At 47.5% G+C, this 24394-nt stretch overlaps 1 protein-coding gene across 4 annotated transcripts in view; it reads left to right on the forward strand.

Annotated features, from left to right (window-relative positions):
• The window catches only part of Ptpn3 (protein tyrosine phosphatase non-receptor type 3), a 124452-nt gene extending 101138 nt beyond the window's left edge, over positions 1 to 23314 (forward strand). For all 4 annotated transcript variants that reach the window (XM_052716488.1, XM_052716487.1, XM_052716486.1 and 1 more), the window contains 7 exons: positions 6429 to 6519; positions 6788 to 6849; positions 7711 to 7857; positions 15443 to 15571; positions 16160 to 16305; positions 16767 to 16902; positions 19789 to 23314. In XM_052716488.1, coding sequence (XP_052572448.1) covers positions 6429 to 6519; positions 6788 to 6849; positions 7711 to 7857; positions 15443 to 15571; positions 16160 to 16305; positions 16767 to 16902; positions 19789 to 19866 — 789 coding nt within the window. In that variant the 3' untranslated portion in view covers positions 19867 to 23314. The remainder of the gene's footprint in view (positions 1 to 6428; positions 6520 to 6787; positions 6850 to 7710; positions 7858 to 15442; positions 15572 to 16159; positions 16306 to 16766; positions 16903 to 19788) is intronic.
• The last annotated feature ends 1080 nt before the right edge of the window (positions 23315 to 24394 follow it).

The raw sequence follows: 24394 nt of genomic DNA on the forward strand, positions 1-24394 counted from the left end.
ATTATTGTTGTGCATGTGAGTGCGAGCACACATGCATGCCACAATGCACCTGTGGTGACCAGGGGACCAGGGGACAGTTTTGTGGAATCAGCCTTTACTCCCATCTTTCTGTGTATTTGCGGGGATTGAACTCAGGTCACCAGATTTGATGGCAAGCACCTTTATGCACTGAGCCATCTCACTGGCCCAGTTTTTGCCTTTCTTTAAGAAAGGAAAAAAAGTGAGCTGGGTGGTGGTGATACACTCCTTTAATCCCAGCACTCGGGAGACAGAGACAGATGGATCTCTGAGTTTGAGGCCAGCCTGGTCTGCAGAGCTAGTTCCAGAAGAGCCAGAGCTATGTAGAAACTCTATTTCAACCCCCTCCCCCCAAAAAAAGAAAGAAAGAAAAAACAAAAGAAAGGAAAAGTAAAGGGCATGGTGGCACACATTTAATTCCATCACTCAGGAGGTAGAGACAGGTGGATCTCCATGAGTTCCAGGCCAGCCAGGGCTTCATGGTGAGACTGTTGGTTAAGTGGCAGCACTCGTGGCTGGCCACTGCCCACAGCGGCCATGCCGACTACTGGATGCTGCAGTGGCAGAAGAATCACGAACCATGGTTACCTTTCTAGAGCTTTATTGGGAGAGAGAGAGAAAAAAAGGGAGAGCGAGAGACACCGCGCGGAGGGGGGGAGAGTATGGAAGGAGAGAGTGCAGAAAAAGAGAGGGCACGCCCGCTTTTTAGGCTGGGATGCCCGTGGCAGGCTGGTGACATAATTAAGGACATAATCCTTACAGAGACCCTGTCTCAAAAAGAAAGAAAGGAAGGGAGGGAGGGAGGAAGGAAGGAAGGAAGAATGAAAGAAAGAAAGGAATAAAGCCTGCAAAGATGAGTGTGCAAAACATTTATAGAGGAAGAGGGACATCTCCAGTGTCTCCCAGGAAGGGTAAACTGCTAATGCTTCCACCAGATAGTGCCAGGAGAACCACATCTTGGCGCCATTCTGAGACTAGGCTCTCTTTGGCTTAATTATATGGCACCATGTCTAAGAAAGCCTGACTTGTCATGCTTCAGTCATGTGGCTTCCACCTTTTGTTTTTGTTTTTGTTTCTGTACTAAGAATTAAACCCAGGGCTCTGTGAGAGCTACACAAGTGCTCTGCGGCTCAACTTCGTCCCCAGCCCGTTTGTTTGTTTGTTTGTTCATTCGTTCATTCTTTCTTTCTTTTAGAGTGACTTTGGTTTTGAGTGTTTTGTCTGTATGTGTGTCTGCACCACGTACATGCCTGGTGCTTGTGGAGGTCCGAAGTGGGGAGTCAGGTTCCCTGGAACTAGAGTTACAAGTGGTGGTGAGCTGGGAATGGACCCCAGGTCCTCTGCAAGAGCAGCAAGTACTCTTAACCACGGAGCCATCTCTCCAGGCCCTGTTCAATTGTTCTTGGAGAAGGGATCTCATTAAGTGTTCCAGTCCGTTCTTGAGTCCACTGTGTAACCCAGGCCTGAGCCTCCCGGTCACGAGGATTGTGGCCCAGGACCCCAAGCTGGGCACTAGCTCTGCTCTTTTGTAAAACAGCAGCTCCCAACCCTGCAGTGTTTTTACTGAGCACCTACTGTGTGGCAGCCACAGTGCTGACCTTCAGCTCTGTCTGGTTAATGGAACACGATCCCTGCCTTCATGGAGGGGGACAGTTGAGTGGTGGCTGTGGGGTGTAGACAGCAGGTACCTTTAAAGTCACCTCTGACACAGACGCTAGCTGCACTTTGCCCTCTCCTTAGCCAGGGTCGCCTCATCTCCTCTCCCCACCTTACCTTTCCCTGTCCCGTGTCACCTGCCCTCCCCCACCCTGAGGTTCGAAGCCTTCTCTGCCCCTGCTGGTGGTGGCTCTCATTTGCTCTGCTGGCCCTGGCCGTGGCCTCTGACTGGAGCCTGTTGCATGACTGAAGGCCTCATTGGAAGGGCAGTGACCCAATCATAACGCCCTGGCTGAATGAGAAGAGTACGTTGTCTTCCTGATGCCAGGAAGCTGGTGCAAAGCCCTGTCTGTCCAGCTGCCTGTATGTGCTAGGGAAGGCCAGAGCTGGACATGTGATCGTCACGTAGATCCCTCTGCTCCTTAGCATCTTCTTTCAGCCAACATCCCCATCATTTCTCCTCACCTCCAGAGCTTGGACCACACTCTGGTACGCTGAGGGTGGGGCACTGTAGGACCTAAATATTCATAGTTTATCGAAACAGTATGCAGTTTTATTCCCCTTCCCTAGGGACCCTGCCTCTCAGGCCCCCTGATTCTAGGACAGAAGTCGGGGGACTGTGCCCTGGAATAATCAAAGCAAAGTATATTTTTCTAGTCCATTGTTCTTTTAAATGCCTCCTCTCTAATTGCGACCACCACCACGGAGACCTAACTCACTCCCCCGTGTCTCTGACCTGGCTCACAGCAGGGTCTTCACAGCCACCCTAGGGTCCTGAGAAAAGTGGAAAAGTGAGTGCTTAACACCTGCTCCTGCCCCTGCTGAGACTGTGTTGGGATCCCACTCCCAGCGAACTGCTTCCATCCTGGCCAGCCTCAGCCTTTTGCAAAATGCATGCAGACTTGAGAGTGTTGCCAGGCCTCCCAAAGGCCAAACCAGACTCCATTTGTATTCATTTACTCTCCTTCTCGGGAACTTTTGTGATTTTTTTAATCATATAAATAGGTTTTCTGCTGTTCTCCTTTTCTGTGTGTGTGTTGATTTTAGAGGTTTATTATAGATTCATAGTGGGAGCTTAGGAGGGAGAAAAGAGATAGAACCAGCCAGAGCTCACAGAGCTGTGTAGTGGGAGGGATCCCAGGTCTTCTTTATTTGGGGCTAACAGTTTCAGAGGGTTAGAATTCATGATCACCATGGTCGGGGGCATGACAGCAGGCAGGCATGGCCCTGGAGCAGTAGCTGAGAGCTCACATTTTGAAACACAACCTCAAGACAGAGAGGCACTGGGAATGTCTTTTGAAACCTTAAAGCCTACCTCCAGTGACACACCTTCTCCAAAAAAACCACACCTCCTAATCCCTCCCAAATAGTTCCACTAACTGGGGACCACATATTCAAATATATGAACTTATGGGGACCATTCTTATACTCAAACCACCACAGCTACATTCAGGTAATTTTTAAAAAGTTACTTTGTGCCTTATAATGCTATCAACAGGTCATTCCCACTGAGACATGTGTAAAATCTTATGATAAATAACACCTTAAGCTGGGTCTATGGTTGTCTGCCAGAACGCAGATTGATTGCATTTACATTTCTGTTACTTGAAAATATATCTATCTTCTTACCTATAGGCTAGAGGTACCTGCTCGTATTCAGTTAACTGGATTTTACCAGTTAGTTTTTACTTTATAGTTAATCAGTTAGAAGAAAAATGGTATCTAGATAAATGTGACTGGCTTCTGTACTCTCTTTCTGTCAGCATCTGGCCAGAACCTCCAATAAATCACAAGTTCATTCCTGGAATGCACTCACAGTCTGTAAAAGCCTATTTTAGAGTGGGTTCAGCAGCTACCTTTAGACTGTTAGGTGCTGAAACTGTCGAGGTCATAGGTAGTTGAGTTCTTGGAGAGTTGGTGAATTCAAAATGTCAGTAGATGTATAAGATACAGATACAGTACCATTCTTATGACCCCTTATCTCCATGTTAACTCTCTTCTGGTAGGTTCTATGCAGTTTGCCTAATGAGAGAAACAGACCTAACAGATGCCAGTTTATAAAACAATACAATGCACAGAAATATGGCTGGGAGTGGGTGTTCAGCCTCCCCATTCAAAAATGCAAAGCAATCTTAATTAAGGATGTTGGCTACAGCTTGATAAACTGACCAATCTCCATTCCTACAGGGCAATACATTTCAGAGTCCTGGAAAATATGCTCAGAAGCTGTAATTCTGTTCTGAGATACTTATCAGAGTAAGAAGAATGCACAATGAGCTAACAACAAAGTAGACTAAAAATTAAGATAAATTATAATAATTAGATTATTGAGCCATTAAAAAATCATTGGAGTAGAGAATGTCTTGCAATATAGGAAACAGATACTGTGTAACAACAAGGATGAAATAGGCTTCAGAACTGCAGCAGTGTTTCCTAGAGCGCTCGCTGGCTATGAGATGCTGAGATCTTTTGGTTTAAATTAGCTTGAGAAATATTTGACTGGTCGTAATTAAAGAAGTGCATGCATCATAGGACTTGTCTGGTTAGAGATTTGTAAAACACGGGGTTAACGAAAATTGATATTGAAGCTTTTTCTGAGGAATATTGTGTTAGCTTTTTGCTGTTGTGTCTAATGTCCAAGAGAAATAGCTGAAAGGGAGGAAAGAATTGTTTGGGCTCGTGGTTTTGGAAGTCATGGCCGGTGGTTGCCTAGCTCCATGGACCTGTTTTTGAAGCAGAGCATCACTGTGCAGGGCATGTGAAGCAGAGCTGCTCGCCTCTCAGCAACCAGAAGGCAGAGAGGAGATGTCTGTCACAGGCAACCTCCTTCTTGCATTCCATTCCTTCCTGGTCCTAGGGGATGGTGCCACCCACACTCCCTGATTAACTATCACAACTGGGCAGTGATGGTACTCACCTTTAATCCCAACACTCAGGAGGCAGAGGCAGGCGGATCTCTGTGAGTTCGAGGCCAGCCTGGTCTACAGAGTTCCAGGACAGCCAGGGCTACACAGAGAAATCCTGTCTTGAAAAACAGAACAAAACCCAAAAAATTAACTATCACAAATACTTAGTACTTTAAGATACTTTATTTCCATTGACTCTAACATGAAAAATACCAGCATGTACTTCATTCTCATTTTTTAATGTTAAGAAGGTAATATTGGGGCTAGAGAGATAGCTGGGTGGTTAAGAGCACTTTCTGCTCTTCCAGAGGACCCAGATTCATACCTAATACCTGTGTTGAGGCTCAAAATTGTCTGTAACTCCAGTTCCAGGGAATCTTAGGCACTCCTCTAGTTTTGGGGTTTTTTGTTTGTTTGTTTGTTTTTGTTTTTCTCGAGATAGTTTCTCTGTGTAGCCCTGGCTATCCTGGAACTCACTTTGTAGACCAGGCTAACCTTGAACTCACAGAGATCTGCCTACCTCTGCCACCCCTGCTGGCTCCTCCTCTAGTTTATATGGACACCAGACACATGGTGCACAAATACACACACAGGCAAAACACTCCAACATAAGAAATATTTATGAGGGGGCGGTATATACATGCATTGTGTTTGTTTACACACAGACTTATGTATGTTTGCATACATGTAGATACAGAAGATAATAAGCTTGAGAAAATGTATGAAAAGACCACCTCAGAGTTCTAACATTACAAGTAGTTTGGTTTTTTTGTTTGCTTTTATTTTTATTTTAACTTAGTACCAGTCTGAATTTCCAAATTTGCAGTAAGAAAAAAAAAATACCTTTTCCATCATCGTGGAGAAGGGGAAAAAAAATGGCCTAAGTTCCCGGAGAGTTACTAAGAAGCATTTGTGGAAAGGTCTTGGTGACAGTTGTGGAAACAGCTATATAGAAATGATAAGGGAAGCGTGGCCAGCTTCCTTCAGACCTGAGTCTGTCCTCTTACATAGGATCTTGTGCTGAGTAATTACTTCTGACTGCCACGTACAAAAGTCCTAATACTTCCACACTGGCGGTGAGAATCATGTCAGTATCACATTACCTGTCCGTCCAGTCTGCGCAGAGAATGCTTTATTTTTCATTTCTAGTGGTAATTGTATTCGTGAAGAACTGTCTCTTTAAATGAAGTTACTGTATCAGGATCACTGTTCTGCTGTGAGATGTATTCCCGAAATGGTGAATGAAGTAGTCTTGCTCTTAAGCAAAGAATATGTTTCATTTCATTGAACTGGAGGAAAATGTGGTTTTAAACTAATTTAGATGAGTCAGAATTCCTCCTCTCCATCCCCCACACCTGCCAAGCAATTGCTGTTAAATAAGGTTTTACCTGGATCCATTGTCTGTGACTCAACCTCTGCCTACCTTCTTTCCCCTACACATCCTCAAATCTCGATATATATAAAGCTTTAGTTGGTTTGTTCTACCAAGATAGGATTTCTTATTGAGGTTTTGAAATGTTAAGATTGGGAGGTCTCACCAGGCAGTGGTGGCACACACCTTTAGTCCCAGCACTCAGGTGGCAGAGACAGGCAGGTCTCTGAATTCGAGGCCAGCTTGGTCTACAGAGCGAGTTCCAGGACAGCCAAGAATACACAGAGAAACCCTGTCTTGAAAACAAAACAAAACACACACACACATACACACACACAAAAAAAAAAAAAAAAAAATTGGGGGTTCTCAAATGAAGACCCTTGCCATTAGGATATGCTTTCAGATTTTTTTCATAGCAATGGGGTTTTGTGGGACTTGATATTGTTGTTTTTTTAATTTCTTTATTTGTCTGATAGCAACTCTACAGAAAGAAGCCAGGCTTAGCCGTCACATTTGCAAAGATGCCTCAGAATTTGGATAAAAACCGATACAAAGATGTGTTGCCTTGTGAGTATCCGGCCCGATGCCTCCTTCCCCCCACATGAGATAATGCTTCCCTTTTAAAACAGATTGTCTGGGATTCTGGACGGGCTTTCAGTGTGTCTGTAAACACCACCGGCTTTATTGCAGCCATCTCAGACTGAGAACAGTTGGGGAATAGTATTTATGCTAATGAGGCAAGAGCTGCAGGTGGGGCTGGGAGCTGAACCCTTGTTTACGTGGGATGATAAAAATAACACTCAGAATAATGGGTAAATTTTTCTCTCTCCGGCAGATGACACCACCCGGGTATTATTGCAGGGAAATGAAGATTATATTAACGCGAGTTATGTGAACGTAAGCTGGGAATCTGGGCAATAAAAAAAGAGCGCATTGATCTAGTAATGAGAGTGGGGACAGCATGGGGGACTTTGCCCATGACAAAACACACTCCCATTCGCTCCATCATTCTAGTACAGTGGCTTTGTGAGAAAGTGAGTGGTCTCACTTTACAAGGGAGCAAAGTCAGGTTCGCCGAGTAACATAAAAAGCCACGAAACTTTGAGAGATGGATCCAAACACATTCTAATTCCGTCATCCACCTGCACATGTACCGTTTCTGTGTTTATTTCTACCAGTGGTATGTTTGTAACTTTATGTGTTTTGCCCACCAGTTATTAGTGTCACCCTGCCTACAAGTAAAAATCTACCTCTGTGTGTGTGTGTGTGTGTGTGTGTGTGTGTGTGTGTGTGTGTGTGTGTGTGTGTGTGTGTGTATGTGTGTGTATCTCCCAAAAGAGAAAAAAGGAAAAAGTTTTCCTATCATGAGGACCCACTCATCATGGGCAACTTACCTGAACATAAATTTCTCCATTATCGCCAGAGTCTGCAAACTTTTTCTGTAGTGGACCACATTGAAAACCACTGTTAGGTAGCCAGATGGCAGACTTGGCCCCTGGGGCCACCGGGGGCTCAACCATGACCTTGCGGGGACCGCCCCTGTGAGAACTGCTTTAATCAGCCTTTCCACTACTCCATTCATGTTACTGTCAGAACTGGAGAGGGCTTTGTGCCACGGCTGTTGTTTCTTCTCTTGCTGGGCGTGGATAAGCCCCTTTCCTGGTATGATGCAGCCAGCTATTAGAAAAGTGTACAGTGGAGAATCCTGCCCAGCTTGTGCAGCTGACCGTCGATGATGCCTTACCTTTCTCCCCATAGATGGAGATTCCTGCTGCTAACCTTGTAAACAAGTACATTGCCACTCAGGGGCCCCTGCCACACACCTGTGCACAGTTTTGGCAGGTTGTCTGGGATCAGAAGCTGTCTCTTGTCGTCATGCTGACCACTCTCACTGAGCGAGGGCGGGTAAGTGGCGTGACTTCCAGTTCAAATGTGTGGGGATTGTGCTGTGTGGAACCTGAGTCTCGGGGCTGGGAAGGGTCTCCTAGTGACCTATCCATCTCCAAATGGACACCTGCAGGGATGAGAAGGAACTCAGCCTCCTCTTGCCCACTTCCTCAGGTGGATCCATTAAAACAAGTTAGAAGGGCTGGGGAGATGGCTCCATGGTTAAGAGCACTGGCTCCTCCAGAGGTCCTGGGTTCAATTCCCAGCATTCACATGGCAGCTCACAACCACCTGTAACTCCAGTTCCAGGGGTTCTAACACCCTCTTCTGATCTCCACAGACACTAGCACCTACATGGTGCGTAGACCATGGGGCATGGAGGCCAAACACTCATACACATAAGATACTAAATCTACAAATAGTTTTTAGAAAGACAGGCTAGGAAGCGGTACTTCTCTCCTTACCCCGCCTGCCCCAGAACCACTGTGCTGCCCGTGGCTCTGCCCACATGGAATCAGTGTCTCACCTCACACAGTGAGATTGTAGTCTGCAAAGGCAACGTCTCTTCCCTCTGATATGCTTGCCCTTGACTCTTGGCATCTCTGTCCAGCACTAGGCTGGGCTGAAAACAGTTCCTCCTGATTAAGTCATTCGCCTGTCTGACCTTGGCTTTCCTCCATGTGCACTGGAGACAGTAATAGTGCCCCCCACCTTGCGGGACTGGGGAAGACTGGACAGTATATATAAAGAGCTCAGAGGACTGTGTGTTTCCAGTGTCCAGCAGACGTCGTCATCATCATTTGGATTTAGCTCATTTAGCTGCCTTACGTCTCTGTCTTACCCTTGACTCCGACCATTGAGTCACTCTCGAATCAATTAGAATCTCTCTCATCCCATATATCAGAATAAAAACGTGGGAAGTCCTCCTGGAGATAGGAACTTCTTCCTGAAGGCTGTTCCTCAGAGGCACTACGGACACACTGTTGGAGCAGCTGCTAATCCTGCTAGCTCTGCTGTTACCCGTTTTCCCATCTTGCGCGCCCCGTTACTGTGAGAGGCTGCAGCTCAACTGAAATCACCTTGCTCTGTGGTTCATCTCATTTCTCTGTCTGAGAGCCTCATTCTTGTCTGTTTTTGTTTTAATAAGAGATGGAGTAACTTGGCCCTTTTTTGAACTTAAAGACTCCCAGCTCCTTAAGCTAGCTCAAGTGCGGTCCCTGTGTTTTCCCGAAGTGCCTGCATCTGTCTGGTTATGTGGCATATTGGGTAAGAAAGCCGACCCCCAGGCCAGACAGGGTCAGTTCCTGTTCTCGCTTCCTGCCTGTGTGATTAAGGAATCATGCAAAGCAGCACCCATTTTGTGGGGCTGGAGGGGAACTAAGCTAGTTGCTGTATGAAGCCTCTTCAAAGAGTGCTTGGGACATGGTCATTTTGTTGTTGTTGTTATTTTTGTGGCTTTTGTTTTATTTGGGGGGAATAGATTTTACTCTCTATATAGCAAGCTGGTGGTATTCCTCCTGTCTCAGCCCTCCCATGTGCTATGATCACAGTTAATGCTATACACATGTTAACCAGCAGTATCAATAATATTTGTTTGAATTTACCTTGATGACTATTACCAGAATTGCACTGTATTTGTTTGTGGTTATACTTTCTTTAAACAAACTTATTTTTGTTTTGCTTTCTTAACCTTTCAAATATGTTTCTTAAATATAAATCCTGTATCATTAGCCAAGTAAAAGTCTGTGTAAAAATTTGAAAAAGTGTTAAACAGAGCCAAGCATGGTAGCAAACACCTGGAATCCAGCAATCAAGAGGCAGAAGTACAAGGCCACCCCCTGCTACACAAGCTCAAGGCCAACCTTGGCTACATTGAGACCTTGTCTCAAAACAAACAAACAAACAAGCGAAACAAATATAAAAAACACTGATATTAAAGTCCAAGTGTTCTTCTCCCCCAAGCCCTCTATCTAAGGCAAGCAATACTCACCTCATTTTCTATGTGTTGTGAAAATAGGGCTACAGTGTTAGGGATAGAATGTTCGAGGGGTCCTAGACCCAGGTTGAGGCTTTCTTGGAGGCACAGTGAGTCACTTGACTCCCATGAACAAGAATCTGCCTCCATAGCTGGGCAGTGATAGTTCATGCCTTTAATCCCAGTACTTGGGAGGCAGAGGCAGGTGGATCTCTGTGAGTTCGAGGCCAGCCTGGTCTACAGAGTGAATTCCAGGACAGCTAGGACACAGAGAAACCCTGTCTCAGAGGAAAAATAAAAATAAAAAAAGAATCTGCCTGCATTCCTGGCAGCCTCAAATTCTGGTGTGTTATCAATAGCAGATATTTTGTGTTCTGCCTGCCTTTAGTTGGCCTTATATTCTGTAACTTTGGGTGCCCAGACTCCACGTTTCCTCAGGAGCGATTTGTGGAGCTGACACTCCACTGTTCCCTGAGGTCTTTGAATTCATGATGTAGTTCCTCAGAGCTGACACCTGAGTCCGCCCGGTGACTCAGCACTGGCTCGCTGGGGTCAGGCTTCTTGCTGTTTGAAAGTCCACTCTCGCCTTCCCAGCTAGAAGTCATTCTTCTCCTCAGAACAGGGAGCCCCTGAAGGAATGGCAGGTGACAGATGACCAGCTCAGGTGGCAGCCCCTCCTTCCCTCCATCTGCTTGTTCCAGCTCAGGGTGGAAAAAAAGGTCCTTTCTGTGATCCAAGAAACCTCACCCTCATCCATCCATCCATCCGCTCGCTCTTCCAGGGCCTGCCCCTGCAGCTCCAGGCTGCAGCCGGCCTTTCCTGTCCTCTGAGGTCCTTTCTGTGATCCGAGAAACCTCACCCTCATCCATCTGCCCGCTTGCTCTTCCAGGGCCTGCCCCTCCAGCTCCAGGCTGCAGCCGGCCTTTCCTGTCCTCTTAGGTCCTCTTGGGACCCAGTGTGTTTCTTTGTTCCCCAGCCTTTCCATAGTGTAGCTCGCCACCCTGCTTCCATGGGTTAGAGAGTCCCGGGAGGCCTGCCCAACCCTTCAGCTGGCCTTGGCAGCTTACTTTGTTGTTCATCAATAGTTAGAAACCTGTTCTTTCGAAATCCGAGGTGCCTGCTTCCCTCTCCTGTTACAGACTCTCGGGTGACCTGCACCCTTTGTCCTCCAGGCCCCGGCGACCGCCCTCTCTTCCCAGTCATTCCAGGTGAATGAATGGCTTTGCCCCTCTTCTGCTGGAAGATGAACTTTCTCCCGACGTCGTGCCTGTGGGAAAGTGGGTCTCCCAGCAGGTGTGGACTAGAGTCCATGCCCTTCCTGTGCTGCCCCTGCTGTCTGTCAGTCCCTGTGTTCAGGGGGCCACCTGCAGCGTCCCTCATCACCTGTGCGCAGAAAGCTTGCAGCCTGCAGGGTCACTGACCCCTGTCCTTCTTCACGTCTGTGGAGGTGGTTCTGGATAGGTTCTCTGTCGAGGCTTGGGGCGGCCAATCTCCCTTGCCTTCCATCAGATGTTTTTTTTTTTCCCCTTGGGGGTTGGTGGTGGCTGTATTTTATATATGCATATGAATCATGTGACTCATCTTCTTTCCTGTCCCACTAGTCACTTAAAGCACAGACTTTGAACAGGACTGTAAGGTTCCCATTTCCACATCACCACAAAGGACAGTGCCTGTCCCTCGAGTGGGTCTGTGTATGGAGAATGAATTTCTAGGGAGCTAAGCCACAGTCTCCCATTGTCTCCCTGGACCAGAGACAGTGGGTTTGCCCCGAGTAGAGCGGAGCCCATGACTATCGTGAGGTTGACAGGAAGAGGTTTGGGGTGACCCAGACCTCCCTTGCAACTCCCTTGTCCCCTGTCTGTGCTTGATAAAGTACGTGTGGAGGTTGGATGGCTCCCTCCCCATGGAACTGATTTCTGAGTCTGGTTATTCTCTGGATGCCCTCGGGTGGTCTCACATACCTTCCATCTCGTGACCACCCAGGCCAACTGCTTACTCTCTGCTTGAACAGCTATGTAAGATGATGCCAAAGCCACCAACCAGCCCCTCACATGGACACATATGGAGCCCATCCCCCTGAGTGTACCATCTGAGCCAGAGGCACAGTCTACCTAACTTGGCCACCCACACAGCCATCTGAAGCAGGTCTCGGCTCCCCCATCTCATCTCTTCGTCCACTCACCGTTGTTTAATGTCCCTGGCACCTATGTGATTCCCACTTTGTCCGTCCACTTTCCCTTCAGCTGGGCCTTGCCTGCGGGTCTGGGCCAGCATCCTCTGTAGTGGTTCCTAAATGCACAGAGCGAAATGTTGCCTGTCTCCAGACCAGCTGGGGCCCTTGGTGCCACTCTCCTGAGTGGTCTGCTGTCCCCCAGGTGCCCAGGTGACCCTTTGCGTTCTGCCTCCTCTTCCTTTGGCCTAAATGATCCGTCCTTGCCTCATCCATTGTAGACTTTTAGTCCTGAGCTCCCTGACCGCTCTGTCCAGGACATCCGTCACTTCTGCCTGACCTGCCCCCACCTGGGCCTGTCCTTTCTACCTGCGTTAACTCTGACTGGATTGGCGAGCACCCAGAGCATAATGCCACAGCATCGCTGATTCATCACACCCTCCCCCAAGGACGCTTGTTGACTGACTAAGTGAGCAAGGAATCAAGAGCTGATGATACAGCCTTCTTAATTGGACCCACCGCTCTCCCACAAACCCCATCTGGCCCATCTTCCTGAGACATTCTTCCTCTGCCAGGAACCCAGCCTTCAGCATGTTCCTCTGGTCCCCTAAAGCACTTCCTTTCCAAAGCCATTTCACGGTCACCTTTCCTTCCCGAATCCTCTTCTCAGAGTTACTGGGTGGCTAGGACCAGAAAACAAGAGCAGTCTCATCAGCCCTCAGTGCCTCGTGGAGACAGTACCAAGTCCTTCTGACAACATCTGCCAGTAGCTGTGGCCTCCCAGCCAGCTGCACTGGCCATTGTCCTTCCACGGCCTGCTTCTCTGTGGTGGCAGGCCCCTTTTTCCTCTTGTCCTCACAGCCTTGTTGATGTGTACTTACTTGTCCCTTCAAAAGGCATCAGCCTGGAATGAAATTCGGGCTCTGTCCCATAGTTCTTGTGACCTGACATGCGGTGAATCATCAGAGTCACCATCCCTACCTCAGGGAGTGGTCTTGAGGCCAATATAAGCAATGTCCATAAAAGCAACCCCTGGGACTCAGCAGATACTATTCCGAAGATGTAGGCCTTCTGTACCCCTCCCCCAGCAGGCATGAGAGACAGGCTTGCAAGATGCACACTGCATTCTAGAGCATATTAACAGGATGGAGAGCAAGGCCCTTCATAGACTTCTGATTCTTGTACTGCACCCCCAGTGCGTCCAGATCCAGCTAGAACTAAAATGAGTCCAGTTCCCTGCACATTCCCTGTGGATAAAGATCCTAGGGAATGCAGGTCTGTGTAACTCTGCCTTACACAGGAGTGTTTCACTTTGGAGGGGATCTTACCCTGGCTATCCCAGGGCAGGACCCTGGGGAGCCCATGGAGCACTTTTCTTCTCCTGTATACATAGGTTCAGATGGACAGACAGGCAGGTGTTCAGTCTTTGTCTGGCAGCTCTGCCCCTGGTCCTGCTGACAGCAAGTGCTCCAACCTTGGAGAGGCAGAGAGTGACTCCTTCATCATCCAAACTGTTTCAATAAACCTTTTACTCCAGCCCCCACAGCATACTTTAATTTCAGATATTCACTGTGACATTTGAGAGGAAGGCTAGGAGAGCTGTTTCCCAACAAGTCCCATGTGTCTGTTGGTTATACCACCTTTTCTGCTATAAACAAATGTCATTTTTACTTACATGGGTACCAGTCTAGATTTGAGGAAGAATTTTCTTTTTTCTCTTTAAGCTGTGCATGATGGTGCATGCCTGTAGTGCGAGCTCTCAGGAGGGAGACGCAAGAAGGTGGCTTGTGCTAGCTGGGCCACTCAGACATCTATAATAATAATAATAATATATAATTATTATTGTTAAATGAGTCAATGTTTGGCAGAGTAACAATGAACAAGCTAAGCTTGCACTAGATGTGGAAGCCAGGGATGGGAGCTACAGTGGCTTATGGAAGAGGCTGCAGGCTTTGGAAGGGGAACTAGAACATGGGATGGTCGTCATATTAGAAAGCCATAGCTGCCGTGTTGGGAGACACTGGGACAAACCGCAGGATGAATGCTAGACTGTGTCACAGCAGCTTTGTGGCCATGGTAGGTCACTGAGGGCACAGTGCACTGGATTACTCCTTTACTCTACAGGAAGTCTTGGCTCCATTTGGGAATTTTCTTTCTTATTTGTTTTTAATTGCTTTAATTTTATTTTATGTATATGAATGTTTTGCCTGTATGTATGCCTGTCTACCAGTGGGTGCCTGGTGCCCATAGAGGCCAGAAGAAGGGTTCAGATCACCTGGGACTGGAGTTACAGTTGGTTGTGGGCTGCCATTGTGGGTAGTGGGAATTGAACCCTGGTCCACTGGAGAAATAGTCAGTTCTCTTAACCTCTGGCCCATCTCCCCAACCCACCTTTAAAAAAATACATTATAACTTTTCTTTATTATGATCGTGTGTGTGTGTGTGTGTGTGTGTGTGTGTGTGTGTGTGTGTGTGCGTGTGTGCGCGCGCGCACACATGTGTGCTCAACATGCTTAGAGCACACATGTGGAAATAAGCATTTATGGGAGTCAGCACGCTCTTTCTGCAGAGGATTCAGGGATTGAACTCATCATCAGGCTTACACAGCAAGTGCTTTTACCCACTGAGTCATTCCCCACCCTCAGAGGGGCAGGTTCAAAGTCTGTACCCTCAGTGGTCCCAGACCCTATTTCCTGTGAAAGAAGCATTTGAGGTTGTAGGAGGCACTGTTCACATGAAAAAGGATAGTTGTCTCAGCTTGAAAGTTTTTTAAATGGGGACTTTGGAGGAGCCTGACCAACCTGATTCAGTTACTGTAGCTCCCATAACAATGGTATTAGTGACCACCGTTGACCTCACCCACAGCGACTCCACACTGCCACCTCCTCGGCCTCTGTCAGTGTATGAACACCTGAGACTCAAGGGGGGCAAGGGCTTTTGGAAGTCAAATGGCCAAGAAGTGGAGAGGAAATTCATCCAGTAGGGCCCTATCTGACACCCAGTGAGCTCATTATAACTGCCGTGTCCCAAGGCTCCTGTGAGGTGGGGTGGAAGTTGAGGAGCGCTGATGTGGGAGAGGCTGCTGAGAGCAGAAGAGAGGCCCGAGGAGCCTGGGTCAGCCTGGGCAGAGTGTAGGTGGCCCCTAAACCCAGGCCTACTGCTGTCCCAGTGAACAAACCATAGAGGGGAAGTTGGCTCCCTCCAGGCTGCAGCCAGGGCTGACTGGCTTCGGGTAGGCTGACCCACCCTATAAACCCAGGCCCTGTTACTCTCCCAGTGAACAAACCTAGAGGGTAAATTGACTCCCTTCTTCAGGCCCTGGGCACAAGTGGGTCTCACCTGAGTTTCTCCTCTCCTGTCACGTCTCCTTGAGCAGATGTGACGGGATGCCATGCAGTTGACTGCCCCTGGCGATGCCCTGCAGAAAAGCCTGACTTGTATTCTCTGGTTTCTCACAGACCAAATGTCACCAGTACTGGCCGGATCCCCCTGACGTCATGGACCACGGCATCTTTCACATCCAGTGTCAGGCAGAGGACTGCACCATTGCTTATGTGTCCCGAGAAATGCTGGTTACAAACACTGAGGTGAGCAGGGCTCTGAGGGGCACGGTGGTGGGGAGGCCCAGTGTCCTGTAACGTTTCGTGTAACGGCTACAGAGGATATCGACTGGGTGATAAAAACGAATTTCTGGAAGGAGGTAGCGGTGATGGTGGCCCCGCATTCTAACCATGCTTAATGCCGGTAAACCTTACCTCTAAAATTAGCTAAAATGGTAAACTTCCTTTAATGTATGTGTGTATTGAGGGTAGAGGTCAGCAATAGAAGGTGTGTTCAGCCTCGTGATAGTAGGGGCCCCTGACTGTTGGGAGCACGAAGGCCTCCACACCAGACAGAAGTGTGTGTATGCATGTATGCAGAGGCAGGGTGGGTGACCTGACGGCAGGATGCAAGGAGCAGATGAAAGGAACAGCTGGAGGCAAACAACTCAAGAAAGCCGTGTCTCGGGGGCAAGAGAGGTGTTTTGGGAGAGTGGGCGCTCAATGGGAATTGACTGAGACCGTAGCTGAGCTGGGCACAGAGGGACAGGAGGACACTGAGGAGAAGGCCACCCTGGCTGCTGTCCAAGGCGGGCTCATTGCTCTGCTGACTCCCTGACGCCGCCTCTTCCACAGACCGGGGAAGAGCACACGGTGACCCATCTCCAGTACGTTGCGTGGCCTGACCACGGCGTGCCTGATGACTCCTCAGACTTCTTGGAGTTTGTGAAGTACATGAGGTCCCTGAGGGTGGACGGTGAGCCTGCCCTAGTTCACTGCAGGTACTGAGCCTGACGGCGTTCTGTTTGAAGTGGTTCTGCCCCTTGGGAAAGACCAGGAGAAATAGGGAGACACCAACCCCACCATTATCCCACAAAGTAACATGAGCCTGTAAAACTATGCTTATTTCCTAACAGTTTCTAAACACTTGAAACGTAACGAAATCATAAACATGTAAGTGCACCTGGATGTTGAAAAGGAAAACCCCAACCACACCTCCTTGTTCTGAAGTTTCTGACCTTGACGGCCGGCATAACTCAGAGAAGGAGTGGATTTTGTGCTTCATGGATGGGTTTCCTCTTAAGTCCGAGCCTTAGGACCTGTGGGGATGGGCTTTTTCTTACGATCACACCTGAACATGTACTTTCTATTCCTGAAACCAACATCAGGGCTCGCCCTGGGGCAGGCCTTGATGAGGGGGCTCAGCTCAGCCTTGCACAAATGGTTTCTCTCTCCTCCCCAGTGCTGGAATAGGTCGAACGGGTGTGTTGGTCACTATGGAAACAGCCATGTGCTTAATTGAGAGGAACCTGCCTGTTTACCCACTGGATATCGTCCGGAAAATGAGAGACCAGCGCGCCATGATGGTGCAGACATCAGTAAGTAGAAACTCAATAGTAAAAAATGGTAGTAATGAGAAGAAAATGGTAGAAGTTGGCTAGGTGTAGTGGCACATCCTTTACTCCCAACCCAGAAGACAGAGGCAGGTGGGTCTCTGAGTCTGAGGCCAGCTTTGTCTATATAAAGCATTCCAGGCCAGTCAGGGCTGCTTACTGAGACCCTGTCGACACAACAAAAACAAAAAGACAGACATTCCCTGAGCTCACACAGGAGCGGCCATAGCCATAGCCAGTGGCACTGTGAATAGAACGAAGTTCAGGGGAACTGAGTCAGTGCCTAGACTCACACAGCTTGTCAGAGGCACAGTGACTACAAAGCCCGGGCCCGTCTACATGCATTCTGTCCACCTATTTGCCACTCAACCCGAGAGCATCCTGCTTGCATCCCATCATTACCCATCAGAAGAAAGCAAAGTCACTCGGGTTCCCTCACCATGGGCTGTCTCCTACCTTGTCAAGCCAGGGTGCCCGATATGACAAGTGTCCTTAGGAAGAAATGATCTGCTTGTCATTTTGAGCTGCAAGAAGAGCAGGGTATGGTTGATGTAGAAAGAGCATGATTCAGGCTGGAGAGTTGGCTCAGAGGGTAAGAGCACTGACCGCTCTTGCAGAGGTCCTGAGTTCAATTCCCAGCACCCACTTGGTGGCTCACAACCATCTAATGAGATCTGGTACCCTCTTCTGGTCTGCAGGGACACATGCAGATAGAATACTGTATATATAATAAATCTTTTTTTTTTAAAAAAAGGAAGAGCATGATTCAGGCCTCCTCACACACTGACAACCTCTGGGTAGCCCCTAAACCCCTCTGTAGGCCTCAGTTTCCCCATCTGGCAGATGGGAGCTATCCTGCCTTTGATCATTCATTCACCAGACAGAGTTTCCAAATAGAAGACACCCAAGCTTGGGTTGAGTAGAACTGACTTGGTTTGTAATCTCAGCCATGATGGGCAAAGCTCCAGGGGAATCTAAGAATGTCCTAGAAGAATTTTTAAGAATGAGTTGTCAAAGTCAGGGAAGCAGCCTCCTGACAAAACCCCCAGGGTGGGTGAGAGGGTTTAGTTAGTGAAGCAAGGAGCGGGAACTCTGTGTTCTCACCAGCTCAGAGCAGTTACAGGCAGCTGGACAGAAGCTGTAAGATTTCCCTAATAGATTGTGATGTGAGTCCTTAGTTTGTACCTGGGAACTACAGCTGAGAAAAACCCAGCTCAGGCCAGAGAGATAACTTAGTAGGTACGGATGCTTGTTATCTGAGTGGGACCTCCTGAAAGGCCAGCTGTCCTCCCATTGCCCCAGGAATAACTAAGGAAAAGAAAAAAAAATCATCTACTTAAGGTCATTGTCTGCCCTGTTTTGAAGTTTGGAAGACTAAATCAATGCTGATTTAAAATCACAGAGCACCCCCAGCCAGGCCTGGTGGTGCAAGACTAATCCCAGAGAGTCTAGATGTTGAGGCAGGAGGATTACAATCTTAAAGCCTACCTGGACAATTTAGCAAGACTTTGTCAACCTTCTTTATCTGTGGCTCTACATCCATGGATTCAAGTGGTCACAGATCAAAAGATAGGGGGAAAATGTTCCGGGTGGTGGTGGCTCACGCCTTTAGTTCCAGCACTCAGGAGGCAGAGGCAGGCAGATCTCTGTGAGTTCAAGGTCAGCCTGGTCTACAAAGCAAGTTCCAGGACAAGCTCCAAAGCTACACAGAGAAACCCTGTCTTGGAAAAAAAAATTATTTTTATTCCCCACAAAATACAGTATAACTATTCACACTGTATTAGATATTAGAAATATCAAGAGGTAATTTTTGTTTTGCTTTGGGGTTTTGGTAGTATTTGCAATGGAGGTTGTTTTAGACTCACTGTGTATACCATTGGCCTAGAACTCAGAGATCCACCTGCCTCTACCTCCCAATGGATGTACCACTATATTCTGCCAAAAAGGTGATTTTTAAAGTATACAGGCTTGCCGGGCGGTGGTGGCGCACACCTTTAATCCCAGCACTCGGGAGGCAGAGCCAGGCGGATCTCTGTGAGTTCGAGGCCAGCCTGGACTACCAAGTGAGTTCCAGGAAAGGCGCAAAGCTACACAGAGAAACCCTGTCTCGAAAAACCAAAAAAAAAAAAAAAAAAAGTATACAGGCTGTTATGTTGAGGGTGCTCAGAGGCTATAAGCAAATACTGTATCATTTTATATAAAAGATTGGAGCACTGAGGATTTGGATGTCCATAGGGAGTTCTAAAATTAATTCCCCATGGATACTGAAGGACCTAATAGCATCTTTCCCTAACTCTCTTAAGAAAAAAAGAATCTAGATTCCTTGTCCTGCATGCAAATCCCAGCCCGCCTGTGTCCCTATCCTTCATCACCCAGTCCCAGCCCTTGCACATGCCCCGGTATTCAAGGCCAGGACAGTGGGGTCCACACGTACACTGCTCAGAACAGACCTTTCTTGTCAGGGCTTCCACATCAGTGCCGTCCTTCCATTAGTGACTTTTCTCATGACTGTGGCCAAGGGCCTAACAACCGCAGGAGAGGAAGGATTTAGTTGTTCTCATAATTTGAGGACAGTCTATTATGCTAAGGAAGGCGTGACAACAGGAACCACAGCAGCTGTGTTTAGTAATCAGAGAGAGAGAGAGATTAACTCGCATACTACACTGCTTTCCTCCGCCCACACTTCTCTGAGGGCAGCCCCTCACCCCAGTCTGTTAAGAGGTGAGTTCACCTCACTCTTCCCCATCACGAGGCCCAGAGTTGGCACACAGGGAGAAAATATAATATGAATGCCCCCAGAGACACTCTCAAGCATGGTGTGAGGCAACACTCTTGGGGCTCTGGACGTGACAGCTGTCCTTTCTCTTCCAGAGCCAATACAAGTTTGTGTGTGAAGCGATTCTTCGAGTGTATGAAGAAGGCTTAGTCCGGAGGCTGGATCCCAGTTAGGACAACTGTGAAGCATTCATTCCTCCTTCCCTAGGGCGACTTCCTGAAGAAGGGGACGCACACCCCCCCTGGAGGCCCCCAGAGATGCTGGTCACTGTGGGAAGGAATGAGCTTATTTGAACCCAGGCACTTTAAATTTCAATTTCTGTGGAAAAGGTATCCTGTACATAGGAACTGATGATGTAGATATGCATGCCGCTATGATTTCTTTGGGCCCAGAGAAGTAAGCGACAGAGGATCTCCAGTTGAGATCCGTGCTTCTCCCTCGGTATCACCATCCCCTGTCAGCCATCCCTGAGCAATGAGAGGGGGACGCCAGCAATACTGTTGACTCTTCTCCCGCCGGAAGCCAGACAACGTGGCCACTTGTGGTTGCTCAGGCGTTTTGTGTGTTGATCTGTGTGGGACTGACTCCAAGGGCTGAACTTCCCTGGCAATTGGTGTCCATTACTCCTGACACCAGGGGAAAACTCAGATGAATGTACCACGGGCAGGGTCCAAGGGACTTCAGGCCGGAGGATGAACAGGGTCTATTCTGCCCCCCTCCCTCCCTTCTCTGCCTCATCTCCACCCCCTTCTGCGCTCGTGTTCCAAAGCACCCCATTCCCCCTACCCCCGAATTCCTTTCTTCAGGATCACACCCAGTGCCTGAACCAGTTTCGTAATGTATGTTCAGGTGACTTCTCAGCTGAGACTGGGAACTGGACTCTGTGTTCATGCTGAGTCTTAGCTTTAGAAGCAGGCGAGCCTCTGCTCACCCCTTACTGTGCACTCAGACGCCATGACTGGAATCGCCGATTACTGAATATGTGGATTGCTGCTACTTCAAAAGCTCTCACACTTGAAACAAGATGGCTTCCCTGGAGATGGGGGGGCGGAGGGGGGGCAGGGGGGAGGATGGCAGCATCCAAATGGCATCCAGAAATTTTGAACCCTTCTGAGAAAAGACCTTCTAGTAAGTGACCATAAGAAACACTGCTTCTCGAAGGTGTCATGTGTGTGTGTGATGGGTGACTTTCTCAGGATTCCTAACTTGATTCAAATTACTGTTGAGTTTATGTAAAGAATGAGTCTCTGTACAGAAGAACAAATGTGTGCATTCACCCTTAGTTACAATGGTCTCCATTTCATTTCAGAGGAGAGAATCAGACTATCTGAATATAAACACAATTTGATGTTAATTTATTCTAAGTACTCTGGGATTTTGATTGTCCTCAAGAATTCTGCTCTGTGAATACCATGGTAAAGATTTTTTAATTTGTGGCAGGACTGTAGCGAATTATTATTTAAGGAAAAATAAATTACATGAATGCTTTAAGGTGGTATTTTTAAATAGCGGTTTTTGTGTATCCAGAAGAATGTCAGCAGGTTCCTTAGTGGTACTTGTGGGAAAAGGACACTCCCATGGTATCATGTCAGTAGATTAAGCTACGTTGATACTTAGCAGGCACTGAACCAATTAATACATTTCCTAGTTGCAAGATGGGTAAGGACCTGTGCAGAGGAGCCCAGGTTTCTGAACGTTCTTTATCTGCAGGTTCAGCATATCCATCTACTTCCCTCCTGCCTGCCTTTTCCCCACGCATATCTTACTACTCAATGATGTGAGTGGGAGTGTGCAATGCCCAGTGCCCTGTGTAATGAGAAACTGGAATGGTTCTCCATACTACTCAATACCAAGCAGCCCTTAGCCTAGGAACCTAGGGTCTGTGCCTGTTATTTCCTTCTGCATAAAGTAAAGAGAAACAACACTTAGAACTTGAAGACAGAATGAGATTATACTATGGAAATTAATTTCCAGCCTGGAGTATATAAACCAATGCTGCTGAAGACCTAGGAAAGTTGACTTCTCTGTGGCTGGCCCAAAAATGCATCAGAAATGCGGAGCCCACTGGGTTTTCACAGAACAGTGTTCCAGAGGGAAAAAGCCCTGAAGACAGAGGACTGATTCAGCCTGGATTCTGAGAACGCTCTCAGCAAAGCACCAAACAGAGGAGGAGCGGAGAATGCTGGGTACTTTTCAGGGGTATCAGGCTGCTTAGCAAACCACCGTGGTTTGATAGAAATGTTTATCACCACCCTGTGTGCAAAACACTTGCAAGTTCTAAATGTCCTTGGAGATTGGTTTATTATTTTCTAGAAACAAGTTGTTGAATGTGGTCATGAAAATGCTGCTGTTACACTTACATAATATTCTGTGAAGCTTGAAAAGGCTGCAGCTCACCTCTCTGCCATTGTGTGGGGGCCCACAGTTCAGACACAGCAGAGGAGCAGCCATTGCCAGAAACAAAGTCCACGGAATCCTGGGAAGGGCGGGACCAGAAAATGGCCTCAAGGAGCAGAACACCCAAGTAAACAGGGTGGATATTAGCAATTAAAAACCAAAGCTCTGAGCTCCCCATTTCCCTGCATCCCACAGTTGCTCTTAAGAAACCGTGTTTTATCCTAAGAACTGCACCAGGCTAAATATTTTGCCTGGAAAATTTGGCTGGATGTGAATGGAGAAGATATTTATAACCTACATTCTAGCACCTTCCAGAAGGTCAGATTAGACACCCCACTGTGCTGGCTTTATCCAGATGGGACCCCTGCTGGCATCACTCTCTAGAACCTGTACGTGGTGAGAAATATTAAGTGAAGTTTATTTAGGGGTAGGGATACAGAGTGGATGGATCTCAGCCTTGTAGCAGTATTTTTAGTTTCCTCGCATGGTCATTGTTACCTAAAGATGCTTTGAGACTAGTGTAGATTCTCACAGCTGTGTTCCTGGTTGATCTGTCTTCCCCACCCCCCACCCCCTATCCTTAAAAATTTTTTCATTTCGGGCCAGTGAGTAGCTTCTTCATCCTCTCAAGGCAACAAAGAGGCAGTATCAGCAGGGAAACATTGTAAGAGGCAGGACATAGTCCAGACCTAAGGCTTACCGAGATGCTTTACCCTCAGTCCTCAATTGTTGGTTTGTGTGTTTTTGTTGAAAGGGGCTGATGATGGGGTGGACTAGATGAGCTCACAAGTGATTCAGGGAAACAGTTTAACCTTAACCAGATCGGAAGAGCTGACCTAGAGAAACATACCCCGTTTCTGTGACTTGTCCCTAAGAGGTTGTCTCAGCCCTTGTCATTGTGGAATTATTAAGAGAAAGATTGCCACCCTCCTGGTTCTTGCCTGTCATCCTAGAGCAGACCTAGGAAGATGGCAGAGCCCTTGTGACCTCAGCCTGGGGAAATCAAGCCTCCGAGACTGATACTACCTGTGTCGCACTCTGGGTAGCTCTCAAATCACTGGAGCAACCAAAGGATTGTGCTAAGCCATGTTTTGTAAAGTGTCTTAGTCGATCAGCAATACGTTCTTCTGTAAATTTGGAATGTTTTTCATTCTGACTTATTGTCGGGTACTCTACTGAAAAAGAGTTTGATTAATATAAAAGCATTCAAGCTATGCAACACAATTACTGTCTGTTAACATTTTTATTTGTATGTCTGATTTCTGCCCCTGCCCTTATCAACTCAAATGCTGTCTATCCATCTTACCCCCCTTTTTGGTTATGATTTCTCATGCAGTATTTGGCCTTAGCATTCACAATGGGTGGCCCATTTTTATTACAGAATTGTGTCTACTACTGTGAAAGCAATAGCTTGCACAAAGCCCTACCCTGCAGGATGGTTCTGTGATACAGGGTCCCAGGTTCCCCTAACTTGCTCTCCCATCCTCAGAATGCAGCGTCTACCTTGATGTCCAGATACATTCAGGAGCTGGACAGCATAACAGGAAGGGGAAGAGAAAAGCAAGACCTATGTCCCTAATCCTAGGGACATATCCCCTTCAAGAGGGTAGTTTTAATGCCAAGAAACCACATGCTGGGGCTAGGGATGTAGCTCAGTTGATAGAGTTCTGTGCAAGTTGATAGACTGCTTGCATAGCATGCACAAAGCCCTGGGTTCAATCCAGGAAACTGAAGCAGGAAGACCAGGGGTTCAAGGTCCCTTCATTACATAGCAAGTTCAAGATCACCTTGGACTACAATACATGAGACCCTAGTGAGATGGCTCAGTGAGTAAAGGCGCATACTATTAAGCCTGATGACCTGAGTTCAATCCCGAGGTCCTACTGTAGTGGAAGGAGAGAACTCTGCAAGTTTTCCTGATCCCCTCTCCCCGACCCCCATCCCCAATACTCACACACAAAGTAAATAAATGTTAGGAAAGTGTTTGAAAGGCTGGGTGTGGTGGCCCATGCCTTTATCCCCAGCACTCAGGAGGCAGAGGTAAGCAGATCTCCATGAATCCAATACCAACCTGGTCTACATAATGAGTCCCAGGCCAGCCAGAGATGGGTGAGACCATGTCAAAAAGAAAACAGTGTGCCTAACTAAAATTCAGGTGATCTATTTGTGAGAAAGAATTCGAGGGACAGTGAACCCTTCGGCCCCATGTGGTCACTCTTTGTCTCCCCTTGAGAACAACAAACTGAATGTCATCATGTCATATGACTAAAAGAAAATTACTTAGGAGTGATTTTCAGGCTTCTC

Source organism: Peromyscus californicus, unplaced genomic scaffold (assembly GCF_007827085.1).
Source record: "Peromyscus californicus insignis strain IS unplaced genomic scaffold, ASM782708v3 Scaffold_5__1_contigs__length_169319896, whole genome shotgun sequence".
Lineage (NCBI taxonomy): Eukaryota > Metazoa > Chordata > Mammalia > Rodentia > Cricetidae > Peromyscus > Peromyscus californicus.